This window comes from Mus caroli, unplaced genomic scaffold (assembly GCF_978045245.1).
Source record: "Mus caroli unplaced genomic scaffold, Mus_caroli_1 scaffold_18, whole genome shotgun sequence".
Lineage (NCBI taxonomy): Eukaryota > Metazoa > Chordata > Mammalia > Rodentia > Muridae > Mus > Mus caroli.
The window spans coordinates 51041096-51066008 of NW_028227273.1; the positions used below are offsets into that span (position 1 = coordinate 51041096).

Genomic DNA, 24913 nt, shown 5'->3' on the forward strand with positions numbered 1-24913 from the left:
TATAGAAGTTATTTTACATGCAAGTCCTCTGTCATTTACTATGTGCCATCTTCCTTTAAGTAGGGCTAGTGTCTTATTAAATGTTTTTGTGTTTGCACATGCATATAGGAAGACAGAAGCATGTGAAGGCCACACACAGTTCTCTTCTCTCTCCCTTCTCCTCTCTCTCCCTACTCCCCACTCCCCTTTCCCCATCTCTCCCCACTCTCCTCACAGACAAAACCTCTTCCTCCATACAATTGTCTGCGTCCTAACTCAGATCACTTAGCTTTTAACAAGGTAGTTAAAAATTTAAAAAAAAAAAACAAAACAAAAAAAACTATACCCCTAAAAGTACAACAGTTCCCATTTTTGAAAGATAAATTCATATATATTTTTTTCCAAATACTGAAGTTTTGCTCTTATCACACCATTTTATCCAAGTATTTCTTTCTTGTTGCTACAGATCAGTATCAATCTTGTTGAAGATCAGCATCTTTAAAAGCATTTATGTGTGTGTGTGTCTGTGTGTGTGTGTGTGTATGTGTGTGTGTGTGTGTATCTTCATGAGTTTACATGAGCCCCATATAGGCAGGTGCTCTGGGAGGCCCAGGTCCCAGAAAACTCGGTTATGGGCAATTGCAAATCACCTGTGGTGGGTATTGGGACTGAACCTATGGCCTCTGCAAGAATAGGAAAAACTCTTCTCAGCTAATATTCCAGCCCTGGATTTACCCTGGAATTTAATCCATATATTTTGTACAGCCAAGCAGATATACTCTTGTAAATGTGAGCACCAAGTAAAGCCAGCTTGGAGATCCCACGGAGCAAATAGAGAAAGCATGCTCCCTTGTAAGATCACCAGCTCCCATGCAAGAAAAATTCTCAACAAGTAATCCCATCCTTCTCTTTCACTTGAATCTCCTAGCTCAAGATGAGCCTGTGTACTATGATAGGGCTCTCCATTTTGGATCTTAGTATTTATGAAGCAGTTTGATAGCTCACACTGCTTCCTCTTCCTTGTTCATGTACTGAAGCCTGGACTTTATTAGTAATAGAATTAAGTGAACATTTTAATTAGTGATATTTTTAAAGGTAGTTGTACTGGCTATTTTTGTGTCAACTTGACACAGCTGGAGTTATCACAGAGAAAGGAGCTTCAGTTGAGGAAATGCCTCCATGAGATCCAACTGTAAGGCATTTTCTCAATTAGTGATCAAGGGGGAAAGGCCCCTCTTGTGGGTGGGACCATCACTGGGCTGGTAGTCTTGGTTCTATAAGAGAGTAGGCTGAGTAAGCCAGGGGAGGCAAGCCAGTAAAGAACATCCCTCCATGGCCTCTGTACCAGCTCCTGCTCCCTGACCTGTCTGAGTTCCAGTCCTGACTTCCTTTGGTGATGAACAGCAGCATGGAAGTGTAAGCCAAATAAACCCTTTCCTCCCCAACTTGCTTCTTGGTCATGATGTTTGTGCAGGAATAGAAACCCTGACTAAGACAGTAGTGATTAAAAAAAAAGTCTGAGAGAGTCAACATTTGTATTCAACCTGTAGAGACTGGTTATATGATAGACCCTTCCTTTCTCCTCTTCCTATGATGCTATCGGGAAGTGCCAGAAAGGGGTTCCTCTGCAAATCCCTTTAGAACTTTTCAAAGAGGTGCTGCAGCTCTGTCATTATGCCTGTTACTTTTTGTGTGTGTGTGTGTGTGGCTGTACCAAATATATCAGCAGAATTTTCTGTTTACCCAGAAATGTCTGTTACTCTCTTGGGACGCACCCCCCACCCCCCGTCCCACAATGGCATATACTCCAGAAAACAGCAGCTGCAATACCATGCGAGTATGTGTTTATGATGAACTGCGACGGTCAGCTACACTGGAGGCAATTTTCTTTGACTCACTGAGTGTTTTGTGCATGAGAAAATAAGTTGGCCCCTGCTATACCAATTAGGAATGGGTGTCATTTGCTGGTGTTTATACGAAGGATTCGTAGGATTAAATTTCTAGTAGAAAGCTCTCTTGGTGTACTGTTGCCCAAATGAAGTCATTTGCTTGCCTGAACAATTTAAAAAACAAAATGCTTCCTGAGTTGCTGGTTTAAAATAAGGGACATGGAGGGGAAAAGATATTTTGAAACAGAAACTTAGTAGAAAACTAGACTTAATGAGATTTTTAAAAACAGGGGACGCATAGTCAACATTTGTATTCAACCTATGAAGTCTGGTTATATGGTGTTTTGCCACATTTCATACTCAGAATTCCCAAAGGAATGGTTAATATCTTGCCACCAAACTCCCTCCTGTGCCTACTTTAGCTAGGTTCACCATCTATGACAGCCATGTATATTCAAAGCATCCTAATTTTGATTTCCAGAGGCAACTTGGGAAAGAGCTTACTTCATCCTACAGATTACAGTTGGTCACTGAGGGATGGATGTCAAGGCAGGTTCTCAAGGCACGGAGCCTGGCAGCAGAGACCATAAAGAAATAGTGCTTAATGACTTGCTCCCCATGGCTTATTCAGCTACCTTTCTTAGACAGCCCAGACCCATCTGCCTAGGGAGAGCACAGCCAACAGTGGGCTGGGCCTTCCCATATTGATCAGCAATCACAAAAAAAAAAAAAAAAGTCACAGGACAATCTGATGGAGGTGATTCCTCTTTGACACATCCCAGATGTGCCACGCTGACAACCAAGATAAGCCAATACACCAAGCCAATCTTCACAGCCAACCTTTTCCCTTAACCCATCCTGATCCAATCCAGCCCAAACATCAGTAAGACCATCAGCTCGGAGCTTCTCTGTACCAGTATCACTTTTGCTCATTTGGCTTTCTTAAACCTATAAAAAGTTCTGTTTCCTTCAAAGGACACTTTTCCTGTGAGATCAGCAAGATGCTCCTAACCAGTTACACCGACTATCTTGAAGCTTCAGCGGCATATCAGACATTCTTATTCTCCATTCCTTGAGGCAATGTATGAATCCCATGTCTTCCTTGTCAACACAAAGTGTTCACCTCATGGCAGTTGGGGATATGGCTCTCTCATATCCAAATCCTCTGAAGTACACAGGACACTGCTTTACATACAGGAAGAACTCAATAGATTCTGAAAGTACAGTTTTTTGTTCAAATACGACACTCTTGATTTACAGTTTCAGGGTCCTTTATGGTACCCATTACCTTCATACTGAAAGATGTCTCTCAGCCTTAAAAGCTATCGGGGAGGGAGATCATTGTTCTTCTTGGAAATAATACTCATCAGGAAATTGTCCACCACTGCCCCATGCCTCATGCTTCGATGTCAATACTGCAGTCCTTGCTTTTAATTATCATGCTCAAAGCCAATGATGATGACTATAAGAGGCCACTACTGAGTATCTGTTTATGTAAGAGACTTGCATGTCCTGCTTTCAGAAGCACTGCACCGAGGATGCACTTACAGCATGAGAAAAATGGTGAACTTCTCCATTTGTTTAGGAATTGCTTTTGGGGGGGAGTCAGAGAGATGGCTTAGCAGCCAAGAGAACACACTGCTCTTGCAAAGGACACAAATTCAAGGACCCACATCACCAGGTCACATCTGCTGATAACACCAGTTCTGTAGGCTCCGATGCCTTCTTCTGGCCTCTGTGGGCACCTACCTACACATGCACATATGCGCACACAGACCTTCACAGATGTACACTTGAAAGTAACATAAATCTCTCTCTCTCTGGTGAACTTGTTTTCTAATATGGAAATAATGGGAGTCAGAAATAATGGGATATGGAAGAGATTAGTTTTGCTGGTGCTGATGCACTGTTTAAACTCTCCCCGTGAAACAGGTGGCACACATTTATCCTATGTAAATGAGCAGATAGCATATATACAGTATATAAATGGGCATCTGGTATGAAATATGCACCTTTAATCCTGGTGCTGAGGAGGCGGGCATGGACAGAGCCCTGGAGCTCACTGGGTTGCCATCATAAGCTGCTTGGCCAGTTGCAGACCAGTGAAAGATCCAGAGAAAATATGAGAAGTTCCTAAGGGACCACACCTAAGCTGGCATCCTCCTTCCACATACACACACATACATAGGCACCTGCACGAATGCATCACATACCCCTTCGATGACATATATGCCCACAGGCAGGTGGGTAGTGCTTCAGACTGCCCATGTGTGAACCATGGAAGCCCCAATATCCTCTGGCACTAGCAAGTATAGTGTCTTCTCATGAGAAGTCACCACAGACACTCCCACAAAGACATCCCATACCAGTACTGACCAAATGAACAAACTGTGCCCTCCTGGGTTTCCCTGTAATTTGATAATAAAGGGCTAGATGGTGAGTGTCCCCCTGAGCATCTGTCTCTTCCACACTGTGTGCACCGATGCCATTCAGCTGGGGCACTCACCTTCCAGGACACTGGAACTTCCCGCCTCCAAATGCCATGAAGTAGTCCAAGAAAATGTACTTATCTAAATTTGCCTCTTTCCAGCGTTCCTGTGGGAAGAAAACACTTTTTTTTATCAGCCTTATATAAATAAGCTTAACTCTACTTCTCTGAGCTAAAAATGATGCTGGACAGCTAATCCTTGCATACAAAGTTGCAGACTTGTGGGTCATTTTTTTCCCCCAGCCTGTTATTCATATCAGACACAAGTGTGGTTTTGGAAAGTGAACTTATAAACAAGAAAGGCTTAAGAAGAATCCTATGAAGTGGCAAATGTAAATGACAACGTAAATCACCTACAAAATCAACGTAAGAAGAGGAAAGCATTTATACAAAGGCCTCGGGCTTTATCATGAGATTACTCATAATCGTAAATCTAGTAACAAGATGCTGACAGAGCTGGAGGCTGGAGGAAGCCTGGGATGTGGAATGGATACGTTTAGGTGCCAGTACTCCCAGACTTACTCAAAGGCCAGGCATGAATTAGGTGAACTCTTGGGACTGCTCAGCCCCGTCACTCCCCCAAGCACATGAAGTAACAGATCACTGTTTTAATTTGCTGTGTTTTTATTTTGTGGGCTCCTTGGAAACCAGTAACAGAAACGGTTGCCTAAGGAATACAAAATAAGGCTTCCAGCAGAAGCAAGGACATTGACTTTAACGCTCTTTCCTGGTTTTATATAAAAATTCATCTCTGAGGATGCTCTTTCCACACTCCTCTATCTGATCTGTAAATGTTGAGACATCTACATTCGAAATCCTACCGGTCTGTCGTCGGCAATTCTGGGCACAGTTACTAGAAAAATATGGCTGCTTGCTGATACAGATTCAGTTAATTTATGCATTCATATTTTTGGCAAGAAACATAGAAATAATAAAAAATAATATATGTTGAGAGAGAGAGAACTTACAGGTTTGAATGACTCAGGTTCAGGAAAATATTTCGGATTTCTGTGTAGCCAGAATGGAGACAACATCAGCAGATCACCAGAAGGAACTGTGTGATTCTAAAACAGAAAAATCAGCTTTAAATAATTTATTTTGAAATACATTTTAGGGAGATGTTTAGTCATTAAAAACAAAGCTACAACTATACTGTGAAAAAGAGAGACATTTATAATAAGTGTGAGAAAATAACTAACTTTCCTGGCTAGGTCATATTCTCCCTCTCCCCCTCCCCCTCTCCCCTCTCCCTCCCCCTCCCCTCTTCCTCTCTCTGCATGTGCATGTGTCCACCCATGTGTGTGCATGTACGCATGTGTTCAGATGCATATGTGTGTGTATTTATGTGTATGTGTGTATTCATGTACATGTGTGTGCACGTATGCGTGTGTGCGTGTCTGTCTGTCTTTCTCTTTTCCCTGGCGCTGTAATAATGAGTGGTCACTATCTACCTGGCTTTGTATATAGACTCTGGGGATCTGAACTCAGGTCTCCATGCTTGCAAGCCAAGTCCTGTGACAAACTAAGCAATGCCCTATTCCCTGAAGAGATCATTTCTATGGCCTAATTAGGAGATGACTGGTTTCTAATTCTCCTTTGTAGTTACATGTACATACATGTTTGGCAGAACAGGAGAAATATACTAGTTAAATGTCAGCCTTTATTTTCTTGAGGACTTTATTTTGATTCTGTGTCTATGTGCATGTCTGTCTATTTGTGTGCATACGTGTAATATTGGAGAGTCCAGAAAAGGACATTGGCTTTTCATGGAGCAGAAGCTACCACAAGGGTACTGAGAACCCAACTTGGGTCTTCTATAAAAGCAACACATGCTCTTAACCACTGAACCATCTCCCCAACCCTTATTCATTTTACTTATGTGTATGTTCTGTGTGTATATGCATGTGAGTGCTACAGACCACAGAGGTCAGAAGAGGGTTCCATAGTCTGGACACCTGGCATTGTAAGCAGTTGAGAACCACCTAGCATGGGTGTTAGAAAGAACTTTGACCACACACCTCTTAGTATTATTGACGATTAGTATAATTAAACAACTATTGTTTTCTCTTGTGACTATAACTTCAATAAAAATATTTTAAAATTAAAAAAATCAATCAAAAAATCCAATAATAAGTAAAAAGAATTAGTAGAGTAGTTGAGGAGGCACCCTATACTATTATCTGTGAATTTCTGTCCTCTAGAGGCACACACACACATACAACATATGAAACATGCACACCGCACATATAGCACACACATACACGCAAGAGACAGCACATACACACACATACACACAGAGAGAGCACACACACACACTATGGTCAAGTGACTTATCAGGGAAATGAAATGCTGATTCAATATTTGATTGTTAGTAAATAACTCATATCAATAGGACAAAGAAGGAAAAGCATATGGTTATATCAGTTGATATAGAATAGGAAGAAAGAAAAGTCAGTACCAATTTATGATGAAAAAAAAATTACCAGTGAAGTAGAAATAATGTCTTGAACTTGAAAAAGAGCATCCAAAAAAAATTCTATACCCAGCATGGTACTTAATGGAGAAAATAAAAAGCTTTCCCTTTAAGACCAGAACACAACACTGTTGGACAACAATAGTAGTCAGCTGAGTACTGGAAAATACAGCCAGTATGGTAATATAAGAAAAGAGGATGAGGAGGAAGAGGAGAAGAAATATTGCCTGCATCAAAGAAATCATCCCAATCTACAAACACTCCTAGATGTTGGACTGTGAATGTCGCTTGGTGGTAGAGGATTTGCCAAGCATGCACAAGGTCCTGTTCCCACAGAAAGAAAAAAGAACCAATTGTATTTCTACAGACAGTTTGTTTAAAACTGAAAACCAAAACTTTAAGCAACAATGAAAGACCAATCTATATAAGCCATATAGAGTAGATCACACCTATAATCCTAGCTCTTTAGAGGGTGAGGCAGGGGGATCATTATAAGTTCCAGGCCATATGGGGATACACACACGTGTTCTCTTCAGACTAAAACCCTCCTCAACAACCTCACCCCAAATGATCATCTACGAAAGTTCTAAAATAAATGAAATATTAGAAATACATCTTTTAAAAACAAATCTGATTTGCTGGGAGAGCCATCATAAAACCCAATGAGACCGAGACATCTATAACAAGTCTGATATCTTTTTTTTTTTTTCCCGAGACAGGGTTTCTCTGTGTAGCCCTGGCTGTCCTGGAACTCACTTTGTAGACCAGGTTGGTCTCCAACTCAGAACTCCACCTGCCTCTGCCTCCCGAGTGCTGGGATTAAAGGCGTGCACCACTACGCCCGGCTCTGATACTTATTTTTTAACCAGAATACAAATGGTAATTAATGGACACTCAATCAGGATTATAGCAACATTCAGAGGAACACACACACACATATCTCTGCTTCATTGTAACAAGGAGACCATTTCCTCTCAAAGTCCATTCATGGCTTGAAGTAATCAATAGATTAATTAAAAGTAAAATTAATCTAAATCCCAATAAGACAAAATGCCGTAATTTATGTAAGATCAGTGAAACTAACTTTGTCTTTGCAGGGTGTACACACACTTTAATGGTTACAAACTGGGATTTTTATTTCTTTTGTGTTCTACCCAAATCCCCTGGTATCAATCAGTCCCCAAACTCTCAAACTACGTATGAAAAAGGAAAGCACGAGAGCAGAGGGAACCCATGTGCTCGCCTTGGGCAGTGCAGGCCCTTGAGACAAACCATTCTTGTGAAATCTTGCTTCTGGTGAATGACCCCCTAATATTTTACTGCGCCATGCCATTGGCCACGTGCACAGACTTCACGTGGTAACCTGGAGAATCCTCCCCCTCCTGCCCCAATCCTGTCCTCACTACCTTGTCATCCCCATTCCAAACTGACCCATACCCCAAAACAGTCATCAGTGGAGTGCATGCCTAGCAATGGTACATCTCTGTGGTAGTTTGAATATGCTTGGCTCAGAGAGTGTGGCACTATGAGGACGTGTGGCCTTGTTGGAGGAAGTGTGTCACTGTGGGAGGTGGGCTTTGAGACTCTCCTCTAAGTTGCCTGGAAGCCAGTCTTCACCTGGTTCCCTTAGGAACAAGACGTAGCACTCTCAGCTCCTTCTCCAGCACCACGTCTGCTTTCATGCTGCTATTCTTCCTGCCTTAATGATAATAAACTGAACCTCTGAACCTGTAAGCCAGCCCCAATTAAATACTGTCCTTTATAAGAGCTGCTATGGTCATGGTGTCTCTTTACAGAGATGGAAACCCTACGTAGGACAACTTCTATTCCATCTTCCTTCTATGAGGCTCAGGGAATGTCAAGGAACAGAGAGTGACAGATTCTGAGAGACTGGAGAGGAATACTGTGTTACCTGCTCAAGACCTGTGAACATCCCTTCTCCCCAGGGGCTGTTGGCCACCATCCTGAGAGGACAAGGGGAACAGAATTGAAGGACAGGGTTTAGATGGCCTGTGAGTGCAATGGAAACTACTGCCAGGATCAGGAAGGCAGCTCGACTTTATTGAGATGAATCAATGGCTATATCGTTTTTAGGAAGAAGGTAGGGATTTCTAGGGCATGTGTGTGTATCATTGGCTAGAGCTTAGGGTACCAAAGAATGCTTCATTTGCATGAAGGCATTCCAGGAAGGCTAGAGGCTTGCTAGACAGTTCTTAACAGGAGAAAGAAAGCTGAACCTGTAATCTTACCAAGGCTACCTGACATTTCAAAGATAGAGGATATGGGGGATGGGCTCCCCAGACCTTGTAGAGAAGAGAAAGCCCTGATAAGAAAAGAGAGTCCTCCATCTTGCACCAAGCTCACGAGAGCTGTCCAGACCTGGAGGCCCTGGACCTTCTAATAGCAGGATCCAGCAAAGCCCTGCACTAGATCAAGCCAACACAATGGGGGTGAAACATAAAATTCCCACCCCTAGCTGAGGAGCCATGTACAGCTGATGGCAGCTAGGGAAGGCAGAGTCCACTTTCTTCAGGATGTGGCCTCTGGTAGATTAACCAGGCCCCACATCCGGGTCTGTATGAGCAACACTAACTAGATTCAGTGGGTGTTAAGTACAAAAAGAGGACACCATGTTTGAAGGGGGACATGGAAAGGGATCTTAGAGGAGCTGGAGGAGGGGATGAATGTGTGCCTAGGCATGCATCATACACATATATAAAAGTTCTCAAAAATAAATAAAATTTTAAAAAGAGCAAGACGTGTTGAGTCATCTGACAGGAGCCCACCTGCTCGATGTAAACAACATTACGTAACTCTGATATAGGATCGCACAGCCAGATTTCTACATGAAAGGTTATGCCTTAGCTGAAATATTTCCCAAAAGAACACATCTCTGAATGAGATGGTGCTACTTAACTTAGTGTGTCAAACTGTTCTAGGGTCACTTAGTACCAAGAGAACTTAAGGACTCATACACTAATATAAGCTACCGAAATGCCAGTGACACTTTCCATTGGAAAAGTGGAAGCTTAGCCTTTACATGGAATCCCAGGGGCCCCACAGAGCCAAAGCAGTATTGACTGAAATTAATGAAGCTGGAGGCAGGGCATCACATGACCTGAAAGGTACTAACCAGTACAGGAATCAAACCGGCACAAGACCAGACACACAAACCAACAGAGTAAAATCGAGAGCCCTATAGTAAATCCACTCATTTACGCTGAACTAATGTTTATAAAGGGGCCAAGACTATCCAGTGGGAAGACGTCAGCTTCTTAATCAACAGTGCAGGGATCATAGGATATCTATAGGCAGAAGAAAGAAAGTGTGTTTTTACCTCATACATTATATAAAAATAACTCAAATGGATTAAACTTGACAACCTAAAACACAGAACAAAACAGAGGGAAGGCTCCCAGATATCGATCTGGTAAATGAGGATTTGAGGAATCCAAAAGCTCGGACAACAAACGTAAAGTCAGACAAGCGGGATTACTGTAAACGTAAATCCTTCTGTACCACTGGGGAGGCTCAGCTAAGTGAGCAGATGCCCTGTCAGCTAGGATGTGATGGTTACGAACCATGCATCTGATACAAGGCTCATGTTCCCAATACAAGCAGCTCCAGCAACTCCACAGTAAGGACAAAACTGGACTTAAAAAGCAGGCAAAGATCTAAATAGACCTTTCTTAAAGGAAGATCCAAAAGGCTGGCAGCAGAGATGACTCAGCGTTTTGGGGTGCTCCTTGCACTTCTGCAGGACCCTAGCTTGCTTCCCAGCACCCACACTGTGTAACTTACAACTGCCTAAACAACAGTGTCCAGGTGGGGAGGTGGGAGTAGGTGAGAGGGTGGGTGAACACCCTCATAGAAACACAGGGTGGGGGGACCAGGAAAGGGGACAACATTTGAAATGTAAATAAATAAAATATCCAATAAAACAAACAAAACACCCAGAAGTGTCAGAGAACAAAGACAAAAGGGAGTACTCGGAGACTACTGTTTTGGAATATATGTTAGTACAGTTATGTAGAAAATAATATGGAGGTTCCTCAAAAGTTTAATAGTAGATTTAATGTGGGATCAAGCTATCCAGCTACTGAGTTTATAACCAAAGGATGTGAAATTAACATGTCATAAGATAACTGCATGTTCGTGTCTACTGCAGCATGCTTTCTGGGGACCGTGACACAGAACCAAGCATGCCTGTCTACAGATGAATGAAGAGAATAGAATGTGAATGTGCATGGTGAAATACCATTCTGCCTCTTAAAAGATGGGAATTCTGCAACAGGACAGAAGATGCCTAAAAACAGAGAAGCCAGGCATGGAGAGACAAGAACCTGATGATCTCAGACACAAACGTCATCTCCCAGAAGTAGAGCTTGGGGATGTAGTTGCTGAGGGCTGGAAGGTAGGCAGAGATTTGAGGAATACTGGTCAAATAATACAGAATTCCATCTCAGCGAGAACAAGTTAAAGAGCTATGGTATACAATGTAGTCCCTGAAGTTAGAGACAGTGTAGTCACTCTGATAGAGTGCAGAAATATTTTCACACAAGAATTGATTAAGTGTGTGAAACAATATACAGATTAATGGCTTTATTTGGCCATTACAAAATGTACGCATATTTCAAAGCATGCTGTATATTTTATATATATATATATAATTTATATGCAATTACAATAAAATGAAGAAAACAATCTAGAATACGTCCGAACAAAAAACATACTTTTTCTAGAAAGTTCATTATTTTCCAACAAAACCAGTACTTACCAAAATTTTAACTGGCTTCACTACCTTCCTAGTAATGACACCAGGGGCTCTCAAGCGGATGGATTCCAGAATACACCACTTAATTATTAGAAGCTTCTTCAGGTCATCTTCAGACACTTTAATCTTGTCTTTACCTGTAAAGAGATTTTAAAGATTAAAGAAGAGATGCACTAGAGAGACCAGAAGGTAGATTCATGCAGGCTAGGCAATGCAGGATAAGCTCACCGACAAGGAAAGTGCCGCTGTGATGTATTGATTTTGCTGCTTTCTCTGACAAGATGGACTGGCGTCCAACCTAGCTGTAACAGTCCTGTGGCTACAGGATAGCTAAGAGGGTCCCTGTGTGGAAAAGGGTTTAGTTTTTTTGCACCTCATTCTTCCTTGTCAAAATCCTCATTGCGTTTAAAGAAATAGCAGTATAAGGGAAATAAAACAGGCCAGTAAAGTAAATGTTTCCAAAAAGTGCCGGGCATGTTTAGCCACTGGGGAACACAAACAACATTTTCTTTTTTTTCTTTCTTTTCTTTTTTCAATTTTTTTTGGGGGAAGGGGGTTTCCAGACAGGGTTTCTCTGTGTATCCCTGGCTGTCCTGGAACTCACTTTGTAGACCAGGCTGGCCTCGAACTCAGAAATCCGCCTGCCTCTGCTCCCAAGTGCTGGGATCAAAGGTGTGCGCCACCATGCCCGGCGCAACATTTTCTTAAAGGGTCTGGGAGATGGCTCAATTGGTAAAAACTTGCCATGCAAGCATGGAAACCTGTGTTCAGATCTCCAGCACCTATGGAGAAAGCTAGGCGGGCAGAGCTGGAGGGTCCCTGGGGCTTGCAGGCCAGCCAGCCTAGCTGAATCAGTGAGATCCAGGTCAGCTGAGATACTCTGTCTCAAAAATTAAGGCAGAAAAAGCAATCATAGGAGACACCCAACATCCACTTCTGGCCTCCACAAGCAGATGTACAGAATGGTCCAGGTACTCTGCTGCCCTCTTTTGGCCACCATAGGCACTGCATGCCATGGTGCACATATACACATGGCAGGTAAAACACTCAAACCCTATAAATAAGCTTTTTTTTTTTTTTTTTTTAAGTTCTGGAGATCATCATATTGTAAAGTAAGTCCAACTGTGGAAGATAAACAGCACCTCTCTTTATGCTCTCACATACCCATATAACACACATACATGTCACAGTCCAGGAAAAATGGCTACTATCAAACAAGTTAATGAGAACAAATCCTGGCATGGATATAGAGTAAGGAGAGCCCTTACACACTGTTGGTGGGACAGTGTACTGGTGCAGCCACTACAGAGATCAGTATTGAAAGTCCTGATGAAACTAAAACTGAAACTAACATCTGATGCAGCTATATGACTCCTGGGTACATTCCCAAGGAACTCTATAAGCCAGAATGCCACGGAGATATTTGTATGTCCACATTTGTTAGTGCTCTGTTCACAATGGTCAAGATACAGAAATAACCTAGGCAGTTATTCATAGGATAAAGAAAATGTGGTACATACACAGGATGGAATTTTATCCAGGTGTACAGAGGAATGAAATGGAATTCACAGGAAAATAGAAACAAGAGGAGATCACTGGAGTTGATAAGATGTCTCAGCAGTTAAGAGAACTTCTTGTTCATGAAGAGGGCCTGGGTTTGGTTCACAGCACTCACAACTACCCATGACTTCAATTCCAGGCAGACTGAGCATTCTCTTCTGGCATCAGGTACTCATATAGCACATATAGATACATGTAGGCAAATACCCATACACATACAATAGATAAGTCTTTTTAAAGCACTGGGTATCATTATACTATGTAAAATAATACAGACTGTAAAAGAAATATATGGCTTGTTTTCTCTTATGCAAAATCTATATTTAAGTGTATCTATGAGCATGTATATATGCTATGACAGTAGATAGGAACTAGGAGAGGGAAGATAGACTTTAGTAGGAGAACAAGAGAGAGTAGCGGGATGTAATTAATGCATGGTAAGGGGTCAGCACCAGAAGAGGTCAGATGGGTAAGAGTAGTAAAAACTTGAATAAGAATGAAGTATATAGAGAGATATTTGTGTCTGAAAACATCACAAAAATGCAATTTTAAAAGAAACACACACAAATACACACCATATGAAATTAAAATGACCTGTTTTAGATTTGGTAATTGGACAGCAGATCTCACTATAAATCCACCTGGCCTTGAACTTGTGATCCTCTAGTTTCATCCTTCTGATTGCTTCAGCTGAATTCAAGGGCCACCAAGCATAGCCCTTACCTTCCTATTCAATCTATTTATTATAGAAGACCTAAGCCAGGGTCATTGTCCCCTCTGGAATGAAGAGCACACCCTCTCAGCACACTCATGCCAAACCTTCCTACAGTGAATAGATAATGACACCTAAAGACAGACCAGAGGTTAGTCCTTATGCCACCTTACACATGATCATGAATTTTCAGTCAAATTACACAACTTAATGGTGAATATTTCAAGGAAAATGTGCATTTCTTGAAAATTACTTAGAATATCACTGCTTTCCATCTGGTCTTGACAGCACTTACTTAGTAAGTCACCACGATCCATCTACCCAGTGAATCCCCAGATCCCTTTCCGTTTGCTTCCCCACAGGACCAGAGACAATGAGCCAGCCAACCATGGGCAAATTCTAAGGAACCCTGAGCTAAGTCTTTACTCCTTTAAATTGGCCCTCTTATTTATCTGCAGCATCAGAAAAGCTGATTTAAAACATCAGTGGATCAGGATATGGGACACAGGTCTTTAATCCCATTGCCCAGGAGACAGAGGCAGGTGGTTGTGTGTTTGAGGGCAACCTGGTCTATGTATTAAGTTCCAGGCCATGTGGTGCTACATAAGGAGAGCCTGTCTCAAGACAAAAATTCAGCTGCTGTCAGAGGTCATGGTAGCAGGCTCATTTCCCTCAGAAAAGCATTAAGTGCTGTGTGTGTGTGTGTGTGTGTGTGTATTTCTGTGTAAATGTGTATGTGTGCAAGTGTGTACATGTCTCTGTCTTTCTGTCTCTGTGTGTCTCTCTCTCTGTGTCTCTGTCTCTCAGTGTGTGTGTGTGTGTGTGTGTGTGTGTGTGTGTGTGTGTGTGTGCACATGTATTCACCTGCTTGTCAGTGGTGGCCAGAGGCTGATGTGAGGTATCTTTCTTTACTGCTCTCCACTGCATTTTTGAGTCTCTCACTAAACTTGGAGCTTAGCACAGGCAGAGGGTCCGTGGATCCATCTGTCTTCACCGAAGTCCCAGCACTGGAGTTATAGTCAGATATGTTTGTCCATGCTGGACTTCTCTCGTGGGTTGTGGGCAGCCTGCTTGGGTCATCCCACTTGTGCACTGGGCATTTTACCTGCTGAGCCATCTCCCTATCCTCATAATGTCTTAACCACTTCCCTAAGCCCACCTTGTCCCCACCTACCTGGTTCTGCTAGAGGAATCCATAGCTTCTCAGAGCACAGTGAGGAACAATGAACCCCCACTAAAACCCTAGAGTTCTCCATGCTAATGAGGTTTCTAGGCCCTGAGTTTTTAGCCAATGAGCTTCCCTTTTTGGGCATACATTCCTACAAAAGGTATTTAATCCCTGGCTCACTCTGTAAAATATGTGCATTCACATCCGCCATAAAAATAAAGCAGCTTGGACAAGCAAGGACGATCTCCTTTATCAAGGATTGCCTGGGGGGAGGGGGAGGCCTTTGTCAAAAAGAGAGGCACCTAAATCACCAGAGAAAGTCTTTTCTCTTTCAGCCACTTGGTACTCTTGGAAATCACTCGGAACCAAACCAGATTCTGTTCTGTCCTGGGCTCAGCCATTCCCTTCTTGCCTGGTGTATAGGGGAAAGGCGGACCCTCAGACCACCCATCTTAACTCTTTGTGGTCTCCATCGGTGTCTGAGTACACAAGAAATTGAGAACCAGAGTATCTATCCCAGACCTTGCTGTTTCTTAAGGAGGTGGGGGGATTCAGTGGGGCACAGGCAAAGCAGACATGTAGCCAGACAAAAGCATTTCTCTGAACTTTTGTGAGTTATTAGGGCAAATCACTGAAGCTTGAGGGCAGCTGTAGAAACTCCCAATTTGCAGCTAAGATTGAGTATGAATGACGTGTGGGGCCTACGACTTTTGATGGTTAGTTAAAACAGGGGTGGCACTGTGGGGTTGAGCCCTGAACTTTCAGGGTCAGCACTAAGTCTAAGGAGCAAGTATTTGTGGTATGTGTGATGGGGGACCAACTGTGGTTCTGAGTCTGCTGAGTCCTCTGCTTCCTTCCTCCCTCTCAGGGTATCCAGACACTGCTGGGAATTTCAGAAGGATGGGGACGGGGGCGGGGGTGGGGTGGGAAAGAGGGCCTTCTCCAAGGATCTTAGTGTTACATCTCTTGTAGAGGAAGGCCTTCTCCAATGGTCTTCAATGAAACCGCTCTCTTAGACAATCTTAGCTTGTGCGCATGCCTTTATTGGGGTGGGTTTGTACACATGCACTTTATTTGGGGTGAACCATGGGTGTATATGGGTCTTGGGGAATGGGACCGAGTTTTCAGAGTAAATGAAAATCATTGGCTAGAGTTTTAAAGTTCTGTGAATGCCTCATTTGCACAGAGAGGTATGCCAGGAATCCCAGGTAGTTGCTGGGCGGCTTCTTGGAAGGGCTGAGGGGAACATGAAGTTGGACTTGTAGGTCTACCAAAGACTATTTGACCTTCCTCCAGTAGAAGGTGTGGGGGTTTTGGCTCCCCAGACAAGGTCAGAGAGGAGAAAGCCCTGCTGGAAAAGGGCCTCCATTTTGCACGGAACTCAGAGAAGCTATCCAGTCATGGCAGACTTTGACCTTAATTAGCAGGGCTCCCCCACAGTATCAGAACTGAATTAAGTTCTGCAACATCCAGTTGGTGTCTGAGGAGAAATATAAAATGTCCTGGTGTAGAAAGCAAGTGTTTTTCCATCTGGCAAATGCAGTCTACTTATCCCTCTCATTGCACTCCACATGGAATCTTGGAGACACTGTGAGCTTTGCTGCATTACCGACGCCTGACTCAGCTACCTTACAAACTATAAAACTGTAACGTTGACTGTATCTACCTTATAGATAGACACAGTTGTTGTCAGGGTGGTAAACGTGAATGTAAATCTCCCAGAATCACAGCTGCCAAACAGCAAGAACTCAGCAAATGTTACCCACCATTATGGTGCCCTCTGCCCTTTGCAACTGTTTGAAAAACTGGCTGCCACTCACTCTTCAGGCCACAGGCAAAGCATCCCCCAAGGGACCCTTTCCCCAACTACCCCAGCGCCATGCCATGCTATCGCCATTGGTTGGATACAGGAAATAATTCACCTCATATTTTTATCATGGGGTTCCCCAAATGCAATAACATTTCATTTCCTTCTGAATCTTGTTTATTTAATAAATTTATGATCTTACACAATGCCTTATGCATGTGAAGCATACTGTACATTATTATTGGTGGGATAAATGAATGGACCAATGAACTGGTGTTGGAAACAGTGGAAGAGAAGACCAGTTTGAAAATGCACTAGCTTGTGTGTATGTGAGGGGAAAGATTTAGTGACAATTCTGAGGCAGAATGGGGGGGGGCAGTGAATGTTTAAGTGAAATAGAATTTGATAAAACTTTGTATAAAGTGGACCCAAGAATTGACAGTTCTGGGAAATTCTCCAGTTATCCTACACTCCTGCTCTGGGGACTACAGTTTAAGGAAAAACAAAACAAAACACAGTGGCAGATTAAAAGAAAAAGAAGGGAACTGTGTATATCCCTCAGTGGGAGAGCACTGACCTACATGTCAAACCCCTGGGTTCAATTCCCAGTACCGTAAATCAGTGAATAGACAAATGATCCTCTTGTACTTTATTTATTATTCTCGTTTTAAAGCTACTCTTATTACTATACTAATCTTAAAATTACCATTTCTCTTTAAAAACAGAGGGAAATCAACCTAAGGGGTGAAAACTATGATTGAAATTATAGTCGAGGGCAGAAATCCCCAGTGCACGTGTTGTCGGCAAACATCACTCACCTCGCTTCGATTGCCATCAACATGTAAAAAAGGACTTTTAGTTCCTAGGATGAGACATAAAACCAGGCCATGCCTTTTCTGAGTCTGACAAATCTTAATCCAGAAATTTCACTCATTTTAAAATTTCATTTTAATTTGTATTGGGGTCCTAGGCTTAAGACTTGGGCCTTTAGACTTTGAGTCAGGAGCAGTTACCCTGTAAGCCATCTTACCATTTTATCATTTTTTTTTATAACTAGAAAGGTGTCAGCTGTCTCTAAGCAGTGGTGCCTAGGAGGCCACTGGCTGAGTTTATGTACCTACCCACCCACCTGCCTACATACCTACTACTTACCTATCTACCTACCTATGTCTGTCTATGTGTCTGTCTGTTTATCTATCTATCTATCTATCTATCTATCTATCTATCTATCTATCTATCTATCATCCATCCACCTAACCATCCATCCATCCATCCATCCATCCATCCATCCATCCATCCATCTATCTATCTATCTATCTATCTATCTATCTATCTATCTATCTATCTATTTTACCTATATACCCAACTACCTACCTCTTTGTTTCTTTGTTTCTCTCTCTCTCCTCTCTCTCTCTCTCTCTCTCTCTCTCTCTCTCTCTCTCTCTCTCTCTCTCTCTCTCTCTCTCTCTTTCTCTCTCTCTCATGTTTCTCTCTCATGAAGCCACAGTTAAGGGTGTGGCTCATTAACCATGGCAGCAGGTCAGATCCAGATTACTGCTTTATTCTATAAAGTTTTACCTTCCAATAAAAACATCCACATTCATCTGTGGCTGGTTTTCTACTACAACGGCAGGCCAGAGAAGGCCACAGCAGAGATTTTTATGGTCCATAAAATCTAAAATACAAGACCTAGCATGGAAAAAGTTTACTCCTGTGCACAGGGCAAGAGGAGAATGAGCTATTATTGGGTTTGCTCAAAAGGTCAGGCTGTATTCCAGCCCCTGAGTTTACAAGTGAGATAAATCCTGTGTGGTCTTCACTGCCCTTGCCACTTCTATATCCAGGTCAAGTGTATGAGGCCTAGTGTACTCTTTTAATAACCCCATAAAATACATGTCATTAAGACAATATAGACTCCCTGACCAGGAGTGAATACACTTATTTAGAATGTCTGCTGCGATGCTTAGGCTTACGTGCTCAGAGAGCACGTGCCAGCAGATGTGTTGGGAAATCCGTTTCCTGGCACTTGGTTTCGATATGTTCTCTTTTCTAAAGGAGAGCTAAGAAGTTGAGATCTCCCTCCCCACCCACCCCCGCCCCACAGTAGCCATTTCCTTACCACGGAGAGAGTGCTTCCTCTCAGCCATCCTGTTTTTCAGTTGGCTCCATTTTCCCTGGGGTACAAACATCTCCCGGATACCAGACAGAAAATGGCAAATGGGTAACATATGGTGCCTAAGGGGAAAATCCCTTGCGATTCAAGGAAAGCACTGAGGAAAAAAAATCTCGACAGCAGACGTGCGCCTTTCTGCCTGTTTGCAAACCAGACTCGCTCAAGAACCACCCATCTAATCCCATGTATGTCTTCCTACGTGACCCAAGGAATTAAACTGCACATGAGACGTGGATCATACCCACCTATGGGAATTGACAAGTCATAGAGACACATTATTTCCATTAGAAATGAGCTAGCTTGGTTGAGGACTTTGATAGTGAGCACTGGCTTTGGGAACTCGATAATAGGTCAGCCTGTTTTAATAACGGAATGGACCAAATGCCTGCAATTTCTGGCATCTCAATATTTTACACGGAACAAGAAACCACAGACAGCCTGGAGTGATCTACATCAACCTGAAAGGGAGGGGGGGGAGCCAAAACTTCTACGATGTACTGAAGGGAATAGAACATGAGGGAGGAAAGAAAGGAAGGGAAGTCCTTGGATGCTACAGAATAAGAAAAAGAAATGAACACCTGTCTATAGAAATCCTGTAAAGGGGGGGAGGGAGAGATAGCAGAAAGGAAAAGGTATTGGACCTGCTGCAATATGCCTGAAGAGGTGGCAGCTGGCTATTTCTAGAAAGAGAAAGAGCCTGGGAGAGGCAGCAGGAAATGGCAGTGTCCCACTGTACCTAGAACCCTGGTTCCTAGACTGGTCTTTTCAACATCTGCTCTCTACCATTTGTATGTCCTGCCTCCTTTTCTGCACTGGGCTATCTTAGTGCATGCCACCCAGATCACGGCTATCCCAAGCACCAACTCTTTGTGTCAGTTGACTTTACCAAAACTCTAAAAGCATGAGACAAGGGAAAGTCACAGCTACACTGTGGCTGGAAACTTACAATGAAAGGTCCTGGCTGCCATTCGGCTTCCAAGATTCTGCCTCACTATGAGGTTGTCAGTCACTAGCTGTGGAGCTAAGGCTCAGCCAGAAGCCTATGGCCATGGCATATTGAAACAGGGGATGCTGATGACCAATTCTAGAAATCAGAGACCAGAGATAGGCTTTTGACTTGTTTTTCCTTGATCCTGAAAGCCAGGGAAGGCCTAGTCAGCTAAGGTCCTTAATAAACAGACAGATCCTGCAACACGTTAGCAGGATCCTCTGAGTGTGTAAACAGACAGATCCTGCAACAAGTTAGCAGGATCCTCTGAGTGTGTAAACTGACAGATCCTGCAAAGAGTTAGCAGGATCCTCTGAGTGTGTAAACAGACAGATCCTGCAACAAGTTAGCAGGATCCTCTGAGTGTGTAAACAGACAGATCCTGCAACAAGTTAGCAGGATCCTCTGAGTGTGTAAACTGACAGATCCTGCAACAAGTTAGCAGGATCCTCTGAGTGTGTAAACTGACATCCTGCAACAAGTTAGCAGGATCCTCTGAGTGTGTAAACTGACAGATCCTGCAACAAGTTAGCAGGATCCTCTGAGTGTGTAAACTGACAGATCCTGCAACAAGTTAGCAGGATCCTCTGAGTGTGTAAACTGACAGATCCTGCAACAAGTTAGCAGGATCCTCTGAGTGTGTAAACTGACAGATCCTGCAACAAGTTAGCAGGATCCTCTGAGTGTGTAAACTGACAGATCCTGCAACAAGTTAGCAGGATCCTCTGAGTGTGTAAACTGACAGATCCTGCAAAGAGGTAGCAGGATCCTCTGAGTGTGTAAACAGACAGATCCTGCAACAAGTTAGCAGGATCCTCTGAGTGTGTAAACAGACAGATCCTGCAACAAGTTAGCAGGATCCTCTGAGTGTGTAAACAGACAGATCCTGCAACAAGTTAGCAGGATCCTCTGAGTGTGTAAACTGACAGATCCTGCAACAAGTTAGCAGGATCCTCTGAGTGTGTAAACAGACAGATCCTGCAACAAGTTAGCAGGATCCTCGGAGTGTGTAAACTGACAGATCCTGCAACAAGTTAGCAGGATCCTCTGTGTGTAAACTGACAGATCCTGCAACAAGTTAGCAGGATCCTCTGAGTGTGTAAACAGACAGATCCTGCAACAAGTTAGCAGGATCCTCTGAGTGTGTAAACTGACAGATCCTGCAACAAGTTAGCAGGATCCTCTGAGTGTGTAAACAGACAGATCCTGCAACAAGTTAGCAGGATCCTCTGAGTGTGTAAACTGACAGATCCTGCAACAAGTTAGCAGGATCCTCTGAGTGTGTAAACTGACAGATCCTGCAACAAGTTAGCAGGATCCTCTGAGTGTGTAAACTGACAGATCCTGCAACAAGTTAGCAGGATCCTCTGAGTGTGTAAACTGACAGATCCTGCAACAAGTTAGCAGGATCCTCTGAGTGTGTAAACTGACAGATCCTGCAACAAGTTAGCAGGATCCTCTGAGTGTGTAAACAGACAGATCCTGCAACAAGTTAGCAGGATCCTCTGAGTGTGTAAACAGACAGATCCTGCAACAAGTTAGCAGGATCCTCTGAGTGTGTAAACAGACAGATCCTGCAACAAGTTAGCAGGATCCTCTGAGTGTGTAAACTGACAGATCCTGCAACAAGTTAGCAGGATCCTCTGAGTGTGTAAACTGACAGATCCTGCAACAAGTTAGCAGGATCCTCTGAGTGTGTAAACAGACAGATCCTGCAACAAGTTAGCAGGATCCTCTGAGTGTGTAAACTGACAGATCCTGCAACAAGTTAGCAGGATCCTCTGAGTGTGTAAACTGACAGATCCTGCAACAAGTTAGCAGGATCCTCTGAGTGTGTAAACTGACAGATCCTGCAAAGAGGTAGCAGGATCCTCTGAGTGTGTAAACAGACAGATCCTGCAACAAGTTAGCAGGATCCTCTGAGTGTGTAAACAGACAGATCCTGCAACAAGTTAGCAGGATCCTCTGAGTGTGTAAACTGACAGATCCTGCAACAAGTTAGCAGGATCCTCTGAGTGTGTAAACAGACAGATCCTGCAACAAGTTAGCAGGATCCTCTGAGTGTGTAAACTGACAGATCCTGCAACAAGTTAGCAGGATCCTCTGAGTGTGTAAACAGACAGATCCTGCAACAAGTTAGCAGGATCCTCTGAGTGTGTAAACTGACAGATCCTGCAACAAGTTAGCAGGATCCTCTGAGTGTGTAAACAGACAGATCCTGCAACAAGTTAGCAGGATCCTCGGAGTGTGTAAACTGACAGATCCTGCAACAAGTTAGCAGGATCCTCTGTGTGTAAACTGACAGATCCTGCAACAAGTTAGCAGGATCCTCTGAGTGTGTAAACAGACAGATCCTGCAACAAGTTAGCAGGATCCTCTGAGTGTGTAAACTGACAGATCCTGCAACAAGTTAGCAGGATCCTCTGAGTGTGTAAACAGACAGATCCTGCAACAAGTTAGCAGGATCCTCTGAGTGTGTAAACTGACAGATCCTGCAACAAGTTAGCAGGATCCTCTGAGTGTGTAAACTGACAGATCCTGCAACAAGTTAGCAGGATCCTCTGAGTGTGTAAACTGACAGATCCTGCAACAAGTTAGCAGGATCCTCTGAGTGTGTAAACTGACAGATCCTGCAACAAGTTAGCAGGATCCTCTGAGTGTGTAAACTGACAGATCCTGCAACAAGTTAGCAGGATCCTCTGAGTGTGTAAACAGACAGATCCTGCAACAAGTTAGCAGGATCCTCTGAGTGTGTAAACAGACAGATCCTGCAACAAGTTAGCAGGATCCTCTGAGTGTGTAAACAGACAGATCCTGCAACAAGTTAGCAGGATCCTCTGAGTGTGTAAACTGACAGATCCTGCAACAAGTTAGCAGGATCCTCTGAGTGTGTAAACTGACAGATCCTGCAACAAGTTAGCAGGATCCTCTGAGTGTGTAAACAGACAGATCCTGCAACAAGTTAGCAGGATCCTCTGAGTGTGTAAACTGACAGATCCTGCAACAAGTTAGCAGGATCCTCTGAGTGTGTAAACTGACAGATCCTGCAACAAGTTAGCAGGATCCTCTGAGTGTGTAAACTGACAGATCCTGCAAAGAGGTAGCAGGATCCTCTGAGTGTGTAAACAGACAGATCCTGCAACAAGTTAGCAGGATCCTCTGAGTGTGTAAACAGACAGATCCTGCAACAAGTTAGCAGGATCCTCTGAGTGTGTAAACAGACAGATCCTGCAACAAGTTAGCAGGATCCTCTGAGTGTGTAAACTGACAGATCCTGCAACAAGTTAGCAGGATCCTCTGAGTGTGTAAACTGACAGATCCTGCAACAAGTTAGCAGGATCCTCTGAGTGTGTAAACTGACAGATCCTGCAACAAGTTAGCAGGATCCTCTGTGTGTAAACTGACAGATCCTGCAACAAGTTAGCAGGATCCTCTGAGTGTGTAAACAGACAGATCCTGCAACAAGTTAGCAGGATCCTCTGAGTGTGTAAACTGACAGATCCAGCAACAAGTTAGCAGGATCCTCTGAGTGTGTAAACAGACAGATCCTGCAACAAGTTAGCAGGATCCTCTGAGTGTGTAAACTGACAGATCCTGCAACAAGTTAGCAGGATCCTCTGAGTGTGTAAACTGACAGATCCTGCAACAAGTTAGCAGGATCCTCTGAGTGTGTAAACTGACAGATCCTGCAACAAGTTAGCAGGATCCTCTGAGTGTGTAAACTGACAGATCCTGCAACAAGTTAGCAGGATCCTCTGAGTGTGTAAACTGACAGATCCAGCAACAAGTTAGCAGGATCCTCTGAGTGTGTAAACAGACAGATCCTGCAACAAGTTAGCAGGATCCTCTGAGTGTGTAAACTGACAGATCCTGCAACAAGTTAGCAGGATCCTCTGAGTGTGTAAACTGACAGATCCTGCAACAAGTTAGCAGGATCCTCTGAGTGTGTAAACTGACAGATCCTGCAACAAGTTAGCAGGATCCTCTGAGTGTGTAAACTGACAGATCCTGCAACAAGTTAGCAGGATCCTCTGAGTGTGTAAACTGACAGATCCTGCAACAAGTTAGCAGGATCCTCTGAGTGTGTAAACAGACAGATCCTGCAACAAGTTAGCAGGATCCTCTGAGTGTGTAAACAGACAGATCCTGCAACAAGTTAGCAGGATCCTCTGAGTGTGTAAACAGACAGATCCTGCAACAAGTTAGCAGGATCCTCTGAGTGTGTAAACTGACAGATCCTGCAACAAGTTAGCAGGATCCTCTGAGTGTGTAAACTGACAGATCCTGCAACAAGTTAGCAGGATACTCTGAGTGTGTAAACAGACAGATCCTGCAACACGTTAGCAGGATCCTCTGAGTGTGTAAACTGACAGATCCTGCAACAAGTTAGCAGGATCCTCTGAGTGTGTAAACAGACAGATCCTGCAACAAGTTAGCAGGATCCTCTGTGTGTAAACTGACAGATCCTGCAACAAGTTAGCAGGATCCTCTGAGTGTGTAAACAGACAGATCCTGCAACAAGTTAGCAGGATCCTCTGAGTGTGTAAACTGACAGATCCTGCAACAAGTTAGCAGGATCCTCTGAGTGTGTAAACAGACAGATCCTGCAACAAGTTAGCAGGATCCTCTGAGTGTGTAAACTGACAGATCCTGCAACAAGTTAGCAGGATCCTCTGAGTGTGTAAACTGACAGATCCTGCAACAAGTTAGCAGGATCCTCTGAGTGTGTAAACTGACAGATCCTGCAACAAGTTAGCAGGATACTCTGAGTGTGTAAACAGACAGATCCTGCAACAAGTTAGCAGGATCCTCTGAGTGTGTAAACAGACAGATCCTGCAACAAGTTAGCAGGATCCTCTGAGTGTGTAAACTGACAGATCCTGCAACAAGTTAGCAGGATCC

The 24913-nt window shown here is 43.4% G+C and overlaps 1 protein-coding gene across 5 annotated transcripts in view; it reads right to left on the minus strand.

Moving 5' to 3' along the window:
* Positions 1 to 24913, minus strand: part of Cyp39a1 (cytochrome P450 family 39 subfamily A member 1) — a 106462-nt gene that overhangs the window by 28568 nt on the left and 52981 nt on the right. For all 5 annotated transcript variants that reach the window (XM_085832894.1, XM_029471578.2, XM_029471579.2 and 2 more), the window contains 3 exons: positions 11607 to 11740; positions 5325 to 5420; positions 4375 to 4463 (listed from right to left, as the gene is read on the minus strand). In XM_085832894.1, the coding sequence (XP_085689020.1) occupies positions 4375 to 4463; positions 5325 to 5420; positions 11607 to 11740 (319 nt within the window). The remainder of the gene's footprint in view (positions 1 to 4374; positions 4464 to 5324; positions 5421 to 11606; positions 11741 to 24913) is intronic.